Source organism: Aethalodelphis obliquidens, unplaced genomic scaffold (genome assembly GCF_003676395.1).
Source record: "Aethalodelphis obliquidens isolate GAN/ISIS:26980383/991018 unplaced genomic scaffold, ASM367639v1 scaffold15, whole genome shotgun sequence".
NCBI lineage: Eukaryota > Metazoa > Chordata > Mammalia > Artiodactyla > Delphinidae > Aethalodelphis > Aethalodelphis obliquidens.
In genome coordinates, this window is record NW_020837959.1 from 10077407 (window position 1) to 10097225 (window position 19819).

The 19819-nt window shown below is 45.4% G+C and overlaps 1 protein-coding gene across 6 annotated transcripts in view; it reads left to right on the plus strand.

The window, feature by feature from the left end:
* Nucleotides 1–19819, plus strand: part of TMTC4 (transmembrane O-mannosyltransferase targeting cadherins 4) — a 61841-nt gene that overhangs the window by 32037 nt on the left and 9985 nt on the right. For 4 of the 6 annotated variants that reach the window (XM_027115891.1, XM_027115887.1, XM_027115889.1 and 1 more), the window contains 9 exons: nucleotides 1590–1687; nucleotides 4770–4862; nucleotides 5092–5256; nucleotides 6164–6366; nucleotides 7838–8009; nucleotides 8098–8229; nucleotides 14924–15003; nucleotides 15179–15286; nucleotides 15378–15519. In XM_027115891.1, the coding sequence (XP_026971692.1) occupies nucleotides 1590–1687; nucleotides 4770–4862; nucleotides 5092–5256; nucleotides 6164–6366; nucleotides 7838–8009; nucleotides 8098–8229; nucleotides 14924–15003; nucleotides 15179–15286; nucleotides 15378–15519 (1193 nt within the window). Of the gene's footprint in view, nucleotides 1–1589; nucleotides 1688–4769; nucleotides 4863–5091; nucleotides 5257–6163; nucleotides 6367–7837; nucleotides 8010–8097; nucleotides 8230–14923; nucleotides 15004–15178; nucleotides 15287–15377; nucleotides 15520–18033; nucleotides 18259–19819 lie in introns of those variants that run through there. The other 2 variants (XM_027115890.1, XM_027115888.1) reach the window with 2 other exon arrangements.

Sequence of the window (19819 nt, forward strand, 5' to 3'; positions counted from 1 at the left end):
TTGTGTCATATTTTAAATTCCATATATAGGTGATAACATATGGTGTTTGTCTTTCTTTTTTTGTAAATTTATTTATTTCTGGCTACGTTGGGTCTTCGTTGCTGCACGCGGGCTTTTCTCTAGTTGCGGCGAGTGGGGGCTACTCTTCATTGCGGTGTTCGAGCTTCTCACTGCGGCAGCTTCTCTTGTTGTGGAGCACGGGCTCTAGGCACGTGGGCTTCAGTAGTTGTGGCACGTGGGCTCAGTAGTTGTGGCTCAGGGCTCTAGAGCACAGGCTCAGGAGTTGTGGCGCACGGGCTTAGTTGCGCCACGGCATGTGGGATCTTCCCAGACCAAGGCTCGAACATGTGTCCCCTGCATTGGCAGGCAGATTCTTAACCACTGCGCCACCAGGGAAGTCCCATGTCTTTCTCTTTCTGACTTACTTCACTTAGTATGATAATCTCTAGGTCCATCCATGTTGCTGCAAATGGCATTATTTCCTTCTTTTTTATGGCTGAGTAATATTGTGTATATTACTCAATATACTGTATATATTGTGTATACACATTGTGTATATATACCACATCTACTTTATCCATTCATCTGTCAGTGGACATTTAGCTTGTTTCCATGTCTTGGCTGTTGTGAATAGTGCTGCTGTGAACATAGGGGTGCTAAACTTAGGTCTTTTTTAAATGTTTGTTCACCATCTACCTCAATGAGGAGGTGAGGGTGTCACAGAGGAACAGAGAGGAGCATCACATGTGCCCTTTCTTCTCCTCCTGAGCAGTTCAGCTCTGGCCCCCAACTTGCATCCACCAGCCACCCGCCAGTGGATAGCAGACCCACCCTCCTCAGAAGGCCATTTAGGGACCATCAGTTATGACTGGAGCTCAGCCCCACCCAAGCTGCTTACTACAGCGGTCACATTTCTGGTGATGCTTTGACTTCCTGTTGTTGCTTGAGTGTCCATGCATGTGGCCTCACTGGTCCTGCATCCTGCATCCTACAGAGCTATTCCACGATGGTAGCAGAGCAGACGTTCCTAAGCCACCAGGTGTTTAGAGAGCCCAGATTCCACCCGGAAGGGGTAGCCGCTCTCAGAGCAGTGCTGGACTCCAACCCTGGGAGTTGTCGAGATTCTTAGAGCAGATTGGGGATTCCCGTCGCCCCCTGTTGTAACAGCAGCAGTGACTGCTGGGTCCTGTGCAACCAGATGCAGTGCATACACCCCCAGTGAGAGTTCTTGGCACGCCCTCTCAGAATGGCCTGTTAGGTGACTGGCCAGGTAGGAAGAAGGAACTTGCCCCCTGGGGACTCTGCCTTGAGATGTCTTTGTGGCCAGGGCTGCATTACAGTGCCTCCCAAAGGCTCTGGGCACCTGCTGGGGTCCCCTTGAGAAGGAGATGTGTGTGCCATGTAGAGGGTGCTGTCTAACCAGAAGTGTGGGTCTAACACACTCACCCACAGAGAAATGCTGTCCGAAGACCAAACTGTTTTTAAATTGTGGCTATTGAAGGTGCATGCTTAGAATTTTAGTTCCAGGTGTTAACAAGACTGAGCTATATCGCATGACTTCTGTATTTGTCATTTCTCCTGATTGGCAGCTAACAAGGAGGGGACGCAGTCCATGTTCTGGGTGTTGCTAAGTATCCTTCTGGGAGCAGTGGCCATGCTGTGCAAAGAGCAAGGGATCACTGTGCTGGTAAGACCCGAGGTACCATCGGGGCCTGTCTCCCTACACCCCCTTTCCCTCCCGTAAGGACATTTTGGGCTGCCCTGCCCCAGTGACCTCCTTTACTGCACCCCGTTACCGGCCTTCAGTCCTACACCGTTCTGGACCAATTAATTACCTGTGCTGTCATGCCCCTGGCGGTTTGCGTGGGAATTGACTGTCTCAGTTGCCTCTCATCAGAACTGGTGGACACAGAGTGGGGACAGTTCCTGAAGACTAGTGATTAGCCCTCTTGGAGAGGTCCTAGGGAAAAGAGAAACAAGACTGCTGTGGCTTTTCTGGGGTGCTCTCATGTCGGCAGTCCTAAATACAGCAGTGTTCTAAATACAGCAGTGTTCTGACCCCACCTCTGCTCCAAACGTGCATTGATGTGCGTTACGTTATACCCAGCTTCACCGGAAACATCAGAGAGGAGAGGAGAGGGCTCTGAAGAGTCCAGGCATGCACCTCCTATGTCCGATCTAAGTTGAAGCCCCAAAAAGAGAGAGGCATTGAAAGGCACTCTCCTTTTTCTCCATTCTAGCCAGTTTTCCCACCTTACATTATTACAGGGAAGCTGAGACATTAGGGATGTGCGCGGACGTAGAGAAATGGAAAACAGAGATGGGGGTGTGTGTGGCTCGTATCGGAAGCTGTGGGAAAGAAAGAGCGGTCTGAGCTCTTTGGGGTTTGACACCAGCCGAGGCTGGTTTTATTGGGCTTGGTCTGTAGGATTAAGGTTAGCCAGCTAGGAAATGGCATAGAATTACTGTGCAAAGATACTTGAACTTCATGAGTTATTTTTTAAAAGTTTGCTCTAAACCAGTGTTTCTCAACCTTGGCAGCACTGGTATTTGGGGATGAATCACTCTTTCTTTGGGGTGTGTCCCGTGTATCATAGGATATGTTCCTGGTCTCTACCCACTAGATGCCAGAAGGACACCCACCCTCAGTTGTGACAACCTAAAATGTCTCCAGACATTGCCAGACACCCCCTGGCAGGGGGGGGGAGGACAAAATCAACCTGCGAGAAACACCGCTGTAAACCCATGCTTGTCTCAAAGTGTGGGTTTTGAGGACCAGTAGCGTCTGGGAGGGTGTTAGAAACTTATGATCTCAGACCCCACCCCAGGCCTGCTGAGTCAGAATCTCCCCTTAACAAGGCTCCCAGGGCTTCCCTGATGGCACGGTGGTTGAGAGTCCGCCTGCCAGTGCAGGAGACACGGGTTCGTGCCCCGGTCAGGGAAGATCCCACATGCCGCGGAGCGGCTGGACCCGTGAGCCATGGCCGCTGGGCCTGCGCGTCCGGAGCCTGTGCTCCGCAACGGGAGAGACCACAGCAGTGAGAGGCCCGCGTACCGCAAAAAAAAAAAAACAAGGCCCCCAGGTGACTCCTACGTCCATCAGTGTTTGAGAAGCACTACAAAATTAGGTTGAATTTACATGAATAAAGATACGGTGAAATTGAGCAGGTTTCAAAAAAATCTGACTAGAATGTGGACACTTCAGTGATGAATTTCCACGGGAAGGAGGAGGGAGTGCCAAACTCGTGTTCGGCTCAGTCCTCGTGACGACATGACCCCGTCATCCCTGGGTGACTGTCCTATAGCTCCCAGGCAGGAAAACAAATGGTATAAGAAGACAGCACAGCTCAACAGGGAGCTTCTGCCTTCTAGAAAATGGTTCAGACCCAGGCAGAAATGGCCCTCTGTGACCCACTAAAATCATTCATCTAATGGGTGCATAAAATCAGGATTCTGTGAAGTGATTAACCCAGCACTGGCCTGTGTATTGGATAATTAATGGCTCCCAGCATTTATGGGAGGGGGTTAAGTAGGGAAGCCACCCTTGCTCTGAAAACCACAAATTACCACTGGCTTCTGATGATTTAGGATCTTCTTTGCCACGAAGCCCCATACTAAAAAGAGCCCCGTCATTGAGGGGCAGCTTGAACCGTCTACGCAGTGTCTGTTCTGACCACTTTACCTGCTTCCGGCAGGGAGTTCGGCCACATGACGTTGCTTGCAGTGGCCCCATTTGTAGGAAGTCCACTGCAGGGTAGAGAGTAGAGTCCAAGGCCAGATGAGCCTTCAGCCTGTGACCGTAGGTGTCATAGCTTCAAGAGCAGCCATCACCTGCTAGAAAGGAGCTATCGTGATGCTACTGGAAGCTGTTAGCAGCAATGGAGCTGCAGTATCACACTCCCAAGGGCCAGTGGCTCCACGTAATTGGAGTTATTTGTCATCCCCCTAAAAGTTGTGGGCAGCGGTGGCTGTCCTCCACACAGGCGGGTCAGGCTGGCCGAGGCTCTGCCGTCTTCAGGGTGTGGTCTCCAGTGTCACTCTGAATAGCTCCATCATCTCTGCCACAGCTGGACAGGAAACCGAGGGGGGCGGGGCACCCCAGCCTATGTCCAAACCTCCAAGATGGCACGTTATCACTTCTGCCCACATCCCATAGGCTGGAACTCAGTCACGTGACCATGCTTTCCTGCAGGGCTGGCTGTGTGCCCGGCAGGAAGGGAGATCTAGCGGACAGCCAGGAGTGTGAACCTGAGAGGTCTCCGGAGCCCCACCGGAGACTCTACGTTCTGCTCCCTCTCTTCCGTGGCATTTGCCCAAATCAGGCAGCACCTGGGGTTCCTGAAGTGTAATTACTTACTTGGCTGGATTTTCAAGGTTGATGACTGCCTTTATCTTCTTAGGTGTGACCACTGCACAGGTGCTGGCTCTTACAACTAAGGGACTTGAATAGTAAAGAAAAAAATGGAAGCGGGGGGCCTCTGCAGAGCTTCTCCTGGGAACCCCAAAGGTCTAGCTCTCCTGCATCTTATAGTACTCTTATATGCAGACTAACAGGGATTTACTAGATAATAAATTTGATATAATACATGAGCTCATTTCATAGGAACAGTAAGATTTTTCGGTTTTGTTTTTAGAGCTAAAGAGGTCATCTGTGATGATCTAATCCAGGACATTTCTTGTCTAGATTCAGCAATAAAATTGTGACGGATAATTGTTATCTAATCAGAGTTAGGCTGCCCCATCGCTGATTCCTTGCTTTGCTCTCTTAGGGTCTGAATGCCGTCTTTGACATCTTGGTGATAGGCAAATTAAATGTTCTGGAACTGGTCCGGAAGGTACTACATAAGGACCGATCATTAGAGGTGAGTATCTGCTTTTGTCTCCAGCCCAGATGCGGAAAATGTCAAGTACCAGCGGATTTAAAATGCCATTTTCAAAGTATTTCTTGCAACTTTGAATTCTAAAATAGCCAGCCCTTTAAAGCATGGTGTCAGTGCGGTTCAGCCAGAACTGCTGCACCTTTGTACCTGGCATGGCCACACTTTTATCTGAAAATTCTGAGACGTCAGGGGCCTTGCGGTGTCCTTTCAGAACACTGGCGTGCTCAGGACTGAGGGCCTCCTCTTCAGAATGAGTCTCCTGGCCTTGGGGGGAACAGGGGTGCTCTACGTGCGCTGGAAGATCATGGGCACCGGCCCTCCGGCCTTCACCGAAGTCGACAACCCTGCCTCCTTCGCCAGTAGCATGCTGGTCAGGGTGAGTCCTGAGTCTGCCCTCCGATGGGTCCTCTTCTTTGCCCACCAGATTCCCAGCTCTCCCCTCCCTCCCTCCCCTGCACCCACAGAAGCTCCCATAAGCAGAACACTTCCACGTGTGTTTCCTCTCACCAAGGCTGTTCTAGGATGAAACCAGGTTTTTATTAGGGCATTGAGAAGGTATAAACCCTTTGTATTTCCTTTCTAAACAAAATTAAAGAGGAGTGGTTTAGAAAATGTCAGGTTTCTTGCCAGCCTCCTTAAATTGTCCCCTAACCCCATCACTTTGGTTATAAAGGAAACTGACATGGCGGGGTTAAGATAAAATATAACCAGATTGGCAGTATCTTTTTTTTTTGGCCACACCTCACAGCATGTGGGATCTTAGTTCCTGGACCAGGGATCAAACCCGTGCCCCCTGCAATGGAAGCATGTAGTCCTGACCACCCCTTGTGGTCTCTTTAAAAGTCTATGGTGTCCAGACTTTCTTGTAAAGGTTTGCTTTTTCTGAAGGCAAGGGTATCTTAGCTGTGCCTTCAGAGACAGAAATCAAGGACCGTAGGACCCTATACTTAGGTTGTCCGGCACATGGGTGACCCCTGGGCCTCAGATTTCCTGGGTCACAGACTTTGGGCATCAGTGAGTAATCAGGACATAGTGTCACCAGAAATATAACAAATGTATAACAGAGTCTGGTGGCTTTGCTGTATTTTTATCTATTAAAAATCTCAATGCATTTAGTAAACTGCAAACTATAGCCCGTGCCCAAGTAGAACGTGGCAACATCTTATTTTATACAACTGCTCTCCTTGAGCAGAAACATATGGATGCCTCCAAAGTGAAGCTAGGATATATATTTTTTCCAAGTTCAGTATCAAATAAATGTTTGTTTTTCTTTTGACTGACAGGCCATAAACTATAATTACTACTATTCCTTGAATGCCTGGTTGCTGCTGTGCCCCTGGTGGCTGTGTTTTGATTGGTCAATGGGCTGCATCCCCCTCATTAAGTCAGTCGGGGACTGGAGGGTAATTGCTCTAGCAGCACTCTGGTTCTGCCTAATTGGCCTGATATGCCAAGCCCTGTGCTCTGAAGACAGCCACAAGAGACGGTAAGAGGCCAAGCTGAATTTTAACTTCTACACGGGGTGGAGTCAGAGCATTTTGCTAAATCCAGCACTGATCATTTTAACGATTTTGTGGAAGTAATATCTAAGGACCTTTATTTCAAATACATGTTTATGGCCAGGATGAGTTCTATCCATTTGGAATCCATGGCTGGCTTCAACTAGTGGGGAGTGAACTTGGAGGGGGGGAGTTGCAGATGACTGCTTTATCTGTCCCTCCCTCTTTCCCCGTGAAGCAGCATTTTGAGATCCTTTTCGCTGTAGGTGGTAAAGAGTAATTTATGGTCAGAACTGAGAGTGTAATTGATGTGTGTTGTGCCCATTATTTCACAATTCTGCTTCAGAAAACCTTAGTGGATGCTACAGTGATTCCTTCTCTTGTTATTTGGTACAAAATAAATTGCCACCCCAAAGAGCCTGTTCTTTCTCACACCTCAGAAAAGGGAAAAAAAGGTTATTGAGAAAATAATTGGGGGAAAAACAAATGTGTTTTATGAGAAAGAAAACTATTTAAGAAGATTTCCTTTAAGCATAAGTGTTGATGGAATTAGATTAGTAATTTCTCAAAATAAATTCAGTTTTAAGTTTACCCGTGGCTTAAATTGGTACGTAATTCTAAAGGGCGACAAGCCATAGTCCCAATCCACTATACACGTGCAATAGGATTTTTCTAGTACTACAGGCACAGGGTCTGGGAAGGAGCCACCGCATTTGACCTGGCTTCTTTTTTTTGTTTGTTTTTTAATTTTACTGAAGTATAGTTGAGTTACAATGTTATGTTAATTTCTGCTGTACAGCAAAGTGATTCAGTTATACATCTATATTCTTTGCCATTATGATTTATCACAGGATATGGAATATCGTTCCCTGTGCTGTACAGTAGGACCTTGTTGTTTGACCTTGCTTCTAAATTCATTCTCTTACATCTGTGGGAGATTGGGAATGATTGCCTACTTCCAGAAGTGTTCCACTGCTCTTGGCTTTCTTTTTACTTGACTGAAATTGATGCCATAGTGCCCGAAAATGATATTAGTTTATTTCAGATTTCATGAAGTTTAAACCAGTTAAGTAGCATTACTTCTGTTAAGTTTGGCAGGGATGGGGGACTAAATTGGTCTAATTGGGACCAATATCCATTGAGCTATTCAGCGCCTACACAGTTTAAGGTATAGTCAGGGGCAGGTGCATTCATAGGCCTCGCAAAGTAATCATTCTAACTTTATTCATGTGAATTTTGTGACATGTAAGTTTTATCCTTATGCTTGACGCTAAGTGCCTTAGTAAGATTTTTATATCTTATCCTAATGCTGCCTGGTTAGACCCTCTCTACTGATGCCATTTCTCAGTTGCTGGCATGAAAAAAAAAGGGGGGCGGGCCTTTATCGTGAATTTAATGTTAAGGAGGACATGGTTCTGGAACAGTCTAAAAGTAACCATTTTAATTCTCATCTTCCAGGATCCTCACGCTGGGCCTGGGACTTCTCATCATTCCATTTCTTCCCGCGAGTAACCTGTTCTTCCGAGTGGGCTTCGTGGTGGCAGAGAGGGTCCTGTACCTCCCCAGCGCTGGGTACTGCATGCTGCTGACTTTCGGATTTGGAGTTCTCAGTAAACATACTAAGAAAAAGGTATTGGCCCAGAGCGGTGGTGCCGTTCCTGACCAAGACGACGGGTGGATTTTACTAATGACATTTCCCATGTCCCTCTCTTCTTAAGAAACTGATTGCTGCTTTCGTCCTGGGAATTTTATTCATAAACACGCTGAGATGCGTGATTCGCAGCGGCGAGTGGCGGAACGAGGAACAGCTTTTCAGAAGCGCCCTGTCTGTGTGTCCTCTCAACGCCAAGGTATGTTGGCTGCCATGTTTTAAGTTTGACAGCTGAGTAAGGAGAATGTTTACCTTCACATGGAATCCGGCATATGACCTTGATCATATACTTGGGGTTTTTCTTTTTTTTTTCTTTTAAATGATTTTGACAAAATTTATTAAAATGGCACTTAGCCAAAATAATACAAAAGAAATTATTAAAACCAGACAATGTCAGTGAAACAGCAGATTACCTAAACAAGTTTTTACTCATCTTCCAGTTGGTCCAAATCATGGATTAAAGTGGTGGCAGGGAAGGTAACTCCACATATCTAGTCTGGGGTCTGGGGAGGCCCACAGTCGAACCATGTAGAGCACACTTTTCAAAACACGTGCTCCGGCCTCCTGAAATCTGTAACTGGAAGGTGATAATACCTGTGAGTGGACAGCAGTTCAGTTCAGGAAGTTTAAAGGACCCTGTGGGGTGTTCAGCAGCACACAGTTCTATCAAACCTGTGGCTTCTCTACTTGGGATTCTTTTTGCCAGATTAGGTAAAAATAAATGTACAGACTTTAAAATTGGCAGTGTTTTTGTTGACACAGTCTGGTACGAGTATGTTTCACTTGTATCCTTGATGAATTTCTTCACTTACCCAGCTGTGCCTCTTTGGGCAAAGGGGCGGGGGTATTGGTAGGGGAGGGACACGGGACAACAGTGCCTATCTCCTGGGTTTGTTGTGAGGCTTTAATGAAATGTGGCCTCTGAAGTGCCCTGACATGGTACTTAGAACATAGTGGGTGATCCAGAAATGTTTGCTTTCATAGGCTCCTTTTAGTTTTGGTTGTCCCATTAAATGAAAAGAAGGGAATGATACTTGCTCAAAATGGGAGGCCAAGGGCTTCCCTGGTGGCGCAGTGGTTGGGAGTCCGCCTGCCGATGCAGGGGACACGGATTCGTGCCCTGGTCCGGGAGGATCCCACGTGCCGCGGAGCGGCTGGGCCCGTGAGCCATGGCCGCTGAGCCTGCGCGTCTGGAGCCTGTGCTCCGCAACGGGAGAGGCCACAACAGTGAGAGGCCCACGTACCGCAAAAAAAAAAAAAAAAAAAAAAAGGGAGGCCAAGGAGTTAGGTTAGAAGAATTCTCTGTTAGTATAGATCATTATTATTATTAAATAACGGTCCCGTTCTCCTTTGGTGTCATCAGAGTTGGAGCTTCCTAGGATGCTTAATTGTGATGGGGGAGTGGGGGGAGGATAAAAACTCCATGGAGCTCTGTCTCATTTCCACATTCTATATTTAAGAGAAAACGGTGATTTCAGGCAAAATTATATGAAGAATTCTAATGAATAGTTGATGTCTTATTGTGACCGTGGAGTGAGGGATACTATAAAAGGTGCTGACTCCTTGTTTGTCTTTTCCTTGGATTAAAAAAAACCTTGTTTGTGTTTTATAGTTAGAGGCTGAGATAAGAGTGAATTATTTCAAGCTTTTATTGTTAATTTGATTTGCTGACCTAGCCATTTATTTTATGCTATTAAAAATAAATTGCCTGTGATTTAATTTCATAATGTTAATAGATTTGCTTTATTTTTACTTTTCTGTTTGAATGGCAGTAATTACCCCTTCTATTTATATAGTTCTTCTGCAGAAGGAACTCAGATTTCTTTGTAGAGGCTCTATCATTAATCTCCATTATTCTCCCTCGAAGGTTGTCAGAGAGGTTATTTTCTTTAATTTTCCAAATGAAAGAAACTGAGGCATGGAAAGATGGAGCTGACTTTATCTAAGTTAGTAACTTAGGTGGTAGATAGAGGCCTGGTATAGTGCTGTGCCCAGGTTACCCTAGTAAATGAGGGAGTATGGGACATATGTGATGTTTGAGCCTATACGTCTGCCTTATGATTTCATATGTTACAGGCTAGAAAACACAGGGGGTGTGCAGATGGTCATGCACATAATCATATGTCTGTGTGTGTGGTTTTCTCTTTTAAATTTACGACATACATACAAGACCTCATCTTCAGAATGGACCCAGTAGTGATAAGCCTTTCCAAGAACATTTTTCAGTGATGCCATTCAGTATGAGCAAGATAGGTTTCTTTTTTTTTCTTTTTACTTCCCACTATAAACTGAAGTATAATAAAGTTCTCTTTACTTCCCTTTTTGGGAGTGGGGGAGCTAGGTTGATTTCAGGGAAGAGATCTCATTTAGAAAGACACTGGTTTCATTCAACTCTATTGCAGGAGATACATTTTTCTGCACTCATTTCCACCTTACATTCACTGACTATTAAGTAAGCAATTGGCACCTGGCTGTCAATTAGGCCCAGATTTACAAATGAGACTCAGTGCTGTGCCTGGTCTGCATTTGAATTACCCACAGTCCCTTGCATATGGTAGGAACTCGGTATTAGTGACTGAATTGAGACAATAGAAATTAAATTCCTACTATGGATGAGACACCAAGTATCTGATTGTATTTGCAGCCATTCTTAGTTTTCAAGGCTTGAAAGTGTGTGACACTTTGTGTCAAACCTGGGATACAATTCTAAATTCTTTTAACAACGAAAGGGATCATATACCACGATGAGGTATTTCCTTAAGGATGAGCCAGGATGGGTTATAGGATTTTTATGTGTTTAAAACATTTTTAAGTTTAACATGAAGTTTTAACAGGAAATTTGAAAGAAACTGGTTTTAGCATTGCTGTTGAATGTACCTCCTTCCCTATGGATGCTTTCACCTCGTTTGCATTTACATATCCTTGGGTTGCAACGGTGGGTTTTCTCTGTGGCTTCTGTGCTGGTTCGTTGCCTCAGCGTATGAATCACAAAGGCAGGAGGGAAAGTTCAAGGATAAATAGGCTTTTTCAATCCTTTACATTTCCGGGGGAACAAAAATCACTCATTCTTTAAACTCTAGTTCAGGTAAACTGTTTCGTAGAGGTTTGCTTTGGTTTTTCACAATGGGTTATCTAGGCAGCTGTTTTCTATTCAAATACTTCCCTCCATGTCACGCATAGGATAAGGCTGGCCTGTTTACCAGTCTTAATTATGGACAGCTTGTCTTCTAGGGGGCTGTCCAGTTTTTAACTAGTTCCATTGAATTCACTGCAGTCTGATTTTGCAAAGCAACCCTCCGCCCTCCCCTGATCTCCTGGTCCGTGGCATCGGGTCTAACAGAACAGCGGCTCTACTGCAGAGGGCAGTTCAGCTCTTTGTCTGAGCTTTTTATTGAGAAAACAGAATTTTCCCGTAACAAAGGAAAGCAGCAGGAGCTCAGGGGCGGAAGAGGCAGGAGCTGTGTTGAAGTCTGCATAGAAGCTGTGTTTGTATTCTGGGGACTGCAGGCACATACATCCTCACTCACAGGTTGGAGTCTCCAGATTCGGTCCCTTTGTGTGTGGGGCGTGAGGGAGTGGGTAAACACTTCCAGACTGGGGCTGGGGGAGGCACAAAATCAATCCACTTCGAGCCCACTTTTCAAAACCCACCATCAAGCCATAGCATTAACTAGTCTCCTGCAAGCTATAACATAAAGATGGTAACACCTACAGATGGACAATAATTTGGTTTAGGAAGTTTAAATTATACGGGGTGTGCTGCGCAATATTATACATTTCTGTCACCTGTGATTTCCCCGTTTGTGATTCCTTTTGTCCGATGAGGTAAAAATAGATGTATAGAGTTTAAAATTGGCAGTTAAAAAACAAATCTCGGGCTTCCCTGGTGGCGCAGTGGATAAGAATCCGCCTGCCAATGCAGGGGACACGGGTTTGAGCCCTGGTCTGGGAAGATCCCACATGCCGCGGAGCAGCTAAGCCCGTGTGCCACAACTCCTGAGCCTGCGCTCTAGAGCCTGCGAGCCACAACTACTGAGCCTGCGCTCTAGAGCCTGTGAGCCACAACTGCTGAACCCACGTGCCACAACTACTGAAGCCGGTGCATCTAGAGCCCGTGCTCTGCAATAAGAGAAGCCACCTCACTGCAACGAAGAGTAGCCCCTGCTCACTGCAACTAGAGAAAGCCCGGGTGCAGCAACAAGGACCCAACACAGCCAAAAATAAATAAATAAACTTATTAAAAAAAAAAAAATCTCTGTTATGTATGTGCTTAAAGAATGTCACAGTGCTCTATACCCTTCCAGAAATATCAGTATTTTTGAAGACGTGCTATCACTGTAGGTTAAGATTGATAAGGCAGGATGTGATTATTCTTTTAAAAGGGGTTTTGAATGTTCAGATATAACGCTACTTGATTGTGCTCAAACCATTACTGTAATTCACCATGTATCAGTCTGCTAGGGCTGCCATAAGAAAATACAATGGACTGGGCGGCTTAAACAACAGAATTTTATTTTCTCCCAGTTCTGGAGGCCGGAAGTCCAGGATCAGGGCATCAGAAGAGCTGGTTTCTCCTGAGGCCTCTCTCCTTGGCTTGCAGATGGCCACCTTCTTACTGTGTCCTCACACGGCCTTTCATCTGTGTGCAGGCATCTCTGGTGTTCTCTGTGTGTCCAAATTTCCTTCTCTTATAAGGCCATCAGTCAGATTGGATTAAGGCCCCGAAGAGCCTCATTTCAACTTAATGACCTCTTTAAAGACCCCCATCTTTCAATACAGTCACATTCTGGGGTGCTGGGGTCTAGGACTTCAACATATGAATTTTGGGGTCACAGTGCGGCCCTTAACACCCAAAAGTAACATTATTTTACCTTAAAAAATAATACATGGGGTAAATGAGTGGGTCTAGAAATTGTCTTGAGCAGCCCGGCCCCATTTTCACCCAGCACCGTAATAAATGGGTGTGATAAATGGGTGTGATATAGTGAGAAGAAACACAGGCTTTGGAGCCTGGGTTCAAATCTAGTACCACAACCTAGGGCAAGACACTTAATGGTGCCAAAGCAGTCCCTCCGTACGTGCCAGCCACTGCTGTTAGTTATTATTAGTCACGCTGCACACACCCAGTTGAATGACTTTTCTGTAGCATCATCTCCTCTGAGATTGCTGTTGGCCTTTACGTTGTAAGCCTCCAAGAGGAGCATTTGATGATCAGTAAATACTTCTGGTAATAGTCCTCATGGGTCCATTTAGTTCTGCTGCCCTGGGCTCTTTGCTTCTTCAGTGTTCCTCAGGTGCCCCCACTTCTTCACCACCACCCAGCTCCGTCCGCCATCCTCGTTCTTGGGGCTGCAGCTACAGGCTCTCCCTGGACCCCCAGCATTGGCTTTCTCCTGACTCACGTGAGTTTCCCAGTGTGACTTACTTTACATAAACCTAAATCTGATTCTGACCCTCTGCCACCCTCCTGCCCCTGGTTTTTGTTATGGGTTGAATTGCCCCCCCGCCCAAGATGTGTTCAAATCCTAAGCCCTGTTTATTTAGGAAGGGGGGTCCTTGCAGATGTCATTCAGATGTAAGTTAAGATGAGGTTATACTGGAATAGGGTGGACCCTTAATCCACTATGACTGGTGTCCTTATAAGAGAGAGCAGAGACATGGACACATGGCGGGGAGAGGGCCACGTGAAGACAGAGGCAGAGATTCGAGCGCTCCAGCCACAGAGCAAGGTACACCAGGGCTGGCCGGCCACGGTCGGAAGATGAGAGAAGCGTGGACGTTTTCCTCAGAGCCTCCAGTGGGAACCAGCCTTGCTGCTGCTAATTTTGGCCTCCAGAACTCCGGCGGAATACATTTCTGTTGTCTCTAAGCCCCCAGCTTGTGGTCCTTTGTTACCGCAGCCCTAGGAAACTCAGGCACTTAACAGACCCCGCACTGGCCTCCCACTTCGCTTGGGGCAAAGACTAAACGGTACCCAACGCCTCTCGGGGTTCCCTGTGTAGCCTGGTCACCCCTGCTGTCTGCACTCAGCGACGCCAGGCTGCCTGTAGCTGCTCAGCCAAATGTACCAGGCTTCCTCTAGGCCAGGGACCCTGCCCCTTGCTGCTCCACCTGGGACACTTGCTCCACTGCAGCCCCTTTACCGGATGACCCCCGTTCAGGTCTCTGCTGGAAGGCCCTTTATAGGACAGCCTTCCTGACACTCAACCAGGTGCCGTCCTCAGACTCACCTTCCTCCAGAGCCCTGGCCCCTTCGAGTGACACATTTACTAATGAGGGCATTTGACTCCCATCCAGGGCTCAGGAGGCAGGGGTCTGAATGGTTTGCCCACCATTGTATCTGTAGCTGCTGACATGGTGCCTGGGGTGCACTCATTACCTAAAGGAATAAGGGAGGGAGGATTTGATTAGTGTAAAGTGGAATGCTAGTATTGCTACAGAAGAAAGGTGTCATACAAGAAAGTGCTGTATTTGTTTAAAGTACAGAATCGTCACTGTTTCCTCACATGCATGTGTGGTTGGACTTTGCAGCTCAGCCCTAGTGGGTGCAGGTGTGTGAGAAGGAGGGGGCGTCAGGGTTTCACAGTAAAACCAGCCCAGCTTCTTAACTTCCCAGTTTTCTCTGTTGAGTTCTTTAGCCAATATTCCGCTGTCACACTTTAGTGTTACCATCTGCTTGTCACCTCCCTTTCCTCGAATCTTTTCTTACAGGGCAGGGCACTAAAGCACCAGCAAGCTCGGCCCAGCCTCTGTAGGGGTTTAGCTGAAGTTCTGGTAGGGGCTTGTTTTTTAATACCATTATCTTTTGCTTTCGTTTAGAAGGTATGGTAGGCATCCCAGCTCTGAACAAAGAAGTCTGGCAGCTGATGGCCAATTTTTCTCTGTCTTTTCAGGTTCACTACAATGTGGGCAAAAACCTGGCTGATAAAGGCAATCAGACAGCTGCCATTAGATATTACCGGGAAGCTGTGAGGTACTGCAAGCATCCTGTCTCACAGAAGAAATGCTGTCTTTACAGTACACGTGTCTTATTTTAACTTTCTAGCGTTAAAAACCTGTCCCCACGAGGACCCCAACTTTAAGATAAATTTGCCAATTCCTGAGAGTTTAGTGAAGACTACAGGCTCGGTTTCTCTCTCCACTTCCAGATTAAATCCGAAGTACGTTCATGCCATGAATAATCTGGGAAATATCTTAAAAGAAAGGAATGAGCTCCAGGAAGCAGAGGAGCTGCTGTCTTTGGCTGTACAGATACAGTAAGCGTTGTTTTATAATCATGCTCACGGCATGGAAATGCGCTCCAGCGTTCTGGGAGCTAGGCCTTTCTTTTCCTTGTTTATCTTCCAGGCCAGACTTCGCTGCCGCGTGGATGAATTTAGGCATCGTGCAAAACAGCCTGAAACGGTTCCAGGCGGCCGAGCAAAGTTACCGGACGGCGATCAAGCACAGGAGGAAATACCCAGATTGTTACTACAACCTCGGGCGTTTGGTAAGCACATGGTGCCCTGTGGCTGCGGCAGAAAAGCTTGGTTTTGTTTCCTTCTTTATAATAAAGTGAGAAGAGCGACACCCATTCTAACCCTCTACATCTTATGACGCTCTTTCACATACTTTTATCTCAGTTGAAGGTAGCTATTTGATTTCCTCACATGTAGTTTTTTTTTAGCTCTAATTAGAGAGCAAGCCAACTTGAGTTAGCCAAGTTTAAGAGATCATAAAGGCAACAGGTTAAACTAAGGAATAAATTACAATTTTTAAAAGTCCCTTTGTGCCCTGTTAAACAGTATTCCAAGGGGTTACTTCCTGATAAACATTGGTCTCTCTGTTTTTAAAACACCAATTGAATAAAAACTGAAATTTAAAAAAAGCAAACCCATAATGTGACTTCTGAGTTTTCCTCTTCTGCTGCCTCAAGGGACTGTTCCTGCATTTTTACAGGTAACTATCCCCCCATAAAAGAAAGCTCAGGAGCCCACAAAAGGGCTTTGAGATTATTCAATGGAAATAGAACATAATGTGTTCTGTAGAGACTTGCTCTTTTTGGTTACTAACAGGATATTTATAAAGCTGTTATTGCTCTTGACTTTTGTTTTTAAATATAGTTTCTTTCTTCAAATAAATAATACAGCAGTAGCTCATACAGTAAGTTCAATAATCTTAAAATCTGAAAGCGTGGGGCTTCCCTAGTGTCACAGTGGTTAAGAATCCGCCTGCCAGTGCAGGGGACACGGGTTCGAGCCCTGGTCCGGGAAGATCCAACATGCTGCAAAGCAGCTAAGCCCGTGCGCCACAACTGCTGAGCCCACGTGCCACAACTACTGAAGCCTGTGCACCTAGAGCCCATGCTCCGCAACAAGAGAAACCACCGCAGTGAGAAGCCCGTGCACCGCAATGAAGAGCAGCCCCACTCGCCTCAACTAGAGAAAGCCCATGGGCAGCAACAGAGACCCAATGCAGCCAAAAATAAAATTAATTAATTAATTAAAAAAAAATCTGAAAGCATATATTGCTAATGATAGTGAAATAGATTTTGTCATCATTTCTGAAAGGCCTCCATGAGGACGCACAGCTTAATTATTAAAACTCTTGCTTTCCTTAATAAAGAAAATAAGCGCACACCCACAAAATGGTAGTTCTGTGAGGTGATGGAGGTGATAACGAGAAAAACAGAGTTTATTACCGTGTGCAGTGGGCAGACAAGTGGGGTAACTCAAAGGGATGGTTAGAACTTGGGCTTATGTAGCATCTTAGCAGAGAACTATACATTTGTGGAGAAATAACAAGACAAAGAAAGAGGTTTCAGGCTTCCAAGCTGACGAACTGTGGGAAGGTAAATATATGGGGAAACCTCACATATATAATGAAGTGAGGTGTGTTTGTGTAGGTTCGTCTTCTCCATAGCCATAAAACTTCCCCAGGAGGGGAGGCCCTCCTCCTTTCTCAGAAGTTCCTGCTTTTAGTCAGATCAGGGAAGCTCCAGGAAAGCTGCTTTCTGCATCTGTTGACTCTCAAATGCCTTCAGTGCAATAATCTTTATGCCAAAATGGTATATTTGGGGTGGCATTTTCGGGTCCTCTATCTTGTTTTCTTGGAGTAGGGGAGAGACAGTAAAACTCCACTGTAATAATACCAGTAGAGACCAGAAAATCCAGTCACACACAGAGCAGGGTGGGTCCTTGCAAAGTTAATGAAGTGAGAATGGGATCTGGGAACAAATTGGGTAATATCCAAATACTTGCATCGGTGGTTATTGCAGGGATTACTGTTTCTATTTACTGTGTCTACGCTAGGACTTGCGTGACATATTATACTTGAGATCCACACGAAATCTTCTTTCATTCTTTTTTCTTTTTCGTTTTTGGAGGCAGCTCTTTTTTCAGGGTATTGTTTGTGAAGTGAGTGTACCTGCCTGGAGCCCTCAGTTATACTTTAAAGCTCTAATACTTAGCGGTCTTCTTCCTTCCCCCAGTAGCTGCCTGTCACTGCGATTCCTTGGGGTTTGGAAAATTGAGAATTAATGCTAAATGAGCCAAGTTACGTCCAGAGAAAGGAAGATAGAATGCAAAATAGAAGATTTTAACACACATGAGCTCCAGGCCCTGGAACTCATCCCCACTCTCACTTAGAAGATCATCTGTAGTACTGACTATATTGAGACCTTGTACTGTTCTCTGTGTACTGTTTACTAATTATGCTACCGTGAAGTAATCTTTCTGTGTTCCCTCCTGCCAACTGTTCTTGGTTATTTAAAGATTTTGCTCTCCTTTGTTGTTTAATTATCCAGCTTTTGCCTGCTTGACAGCTTAAAAGCATTAAGAGCTTAATCTTTAACAGCTCAACCAGTATATTTTTATATCGGCAAATAATAGGAACTTAATAACTGAAGAGTTTCCTTTTTGAAAAAACCTTCCTTAGTCACTCTTCAGTAGTGGGAGACAGAAATGTGTTTTGATTTCTGGATACAGGCAAGAAGGGACTATAATGAACTTCTCTTGTGCCGTAGGAAATTGGGAAGAGCTGGATTATTTGGGACACATTACTAACATTAGAAAATTACGGTAATAGTGACTGGAGACAGTTCATTTTGCAAGGACTAATTGCATCAGGCAGGATCCATTCAGGAAAACCAAAACCATGCTAAGTATTTTTTTTTAAATAATCTCTCTCTTTTAAAAAAAATATTTATTTCTTTATTTATTTTGGTTGCACTGGGTCTTGGTTGTGGCATGCAGGATCTTTAGTTGCGGCATGCAGACTCTTAGTTGCAGCATGCATGCATGCGGGATCTAGTTCCCCAACCAGTGATCGAACCCCAGCCCCCTGAATTGGGAGCACAGGGTCTTACCCACTGGACCACCAGGGAAGTCCCCATGCTAAGTATTTTAAATAGAGAAGATTCAATACAAGGAATGGGTTAGACAGTTGTTGGAAGAACACACATGGAAAGGTGACATTAACTCAGAGAGTAAAAGGAAACCCTGTAGGGTTAGGGGAACACATGGAATGAAGTGATGCCACCAGAATTTAAGAGCTCATAGAAGGCACCACGTCTCAGGAGCTACCATCACCTGAAGGCTGAGATTGTGACAGAAGGACCAAAGTCCAGCCCAGGGACTGTGGAGGGAGGGGACATGGCCACTGTAGAGACACTGCCAAGGACAGGGAAGGAGAGAGCGAGAATGGGGGGAAAGTGCTACTCTGTCTTCCAACTATCTGATCATCACCTGTGACTTCTGTTGGCAGAGAGACTTGACCGGGGGCCAAGTAGCAAAGCACCATGGGAAATGTAGTTTGCAGAGCATAGAAGGTTGAGCATAGGACTAATAGGTAAATAACATGCTTATTACCCGTCCACTTTCAGAATGGGTAGTTCTTTCTAAATCACCATTTTTCTCTGTTTCCCTTAAAGTGCTTGTTCACTTTGTATAGATGGTATAAAAGGTAAAGTTCAAGGCAGAATAGGAGTGTTACCTGGTTCAGGCTGGGGTGGTTCTTCAATAAATAGTAATGAAAAATAATAATAAATAATAAAATATGTAAAGAATGTTTTTGTTGTGTAAACGAAGTTATGTTGGTTTTCCTGGGTGCCTTTGAAAGCATGTCACCACAGATCGTCTCCACGTGACTCAATTGCCTGTCACTTGCTGGAGAGAACTGGCTGAGAAATCAATGGAACATCAAGTATAAAGAGAATTAAATGTTGGTATAATTGGGCATCCTAAATTATTTTAAGTCTTTAAACTTTACACGTTTCCTCATTTAAGGGCTAAAGTATTATAACTGGAGTCTCTGAGTCTCTTGGGAAATTCCGACATCTTTAGCAAATGGATATTCACAAATGTTTCTGTAATTCCTTAAACCTTTTTCTTGCGTACTGTGCCACCTGTTTGCTGTGTGTGGGGTCATGGGGCAAGTCACAATGTTTCTGTTGTCTAATGAAAAGACAGACTTGACAGTAAATAAGGAAATAGCCTTAAACTCTGATAAATTGTAATCTTGTGTACTTTTTTGCAGAGTTAAGGGAACCGTGTTCATTCAGATGAGATGTGCATTTGAACAGAGTTAAAGAGGGCAAGAGGGTCACCTGTTAAACAATCCATCACTTCTACCTCTGCGTGCTTTTATTAACTATGCAGATTGACAGCCAGCCATTTCATATTCTGTTGTCAATGTTAACATTCCCTCTCAAAAGAAAGCAACAGATCATTCTCTCCTTCCTGAAGGAGGCAAACAGGCTCCAAACTGGCAAAGACGTTTACATTTACTGCTTAAGACTTTTCCAACCAGTT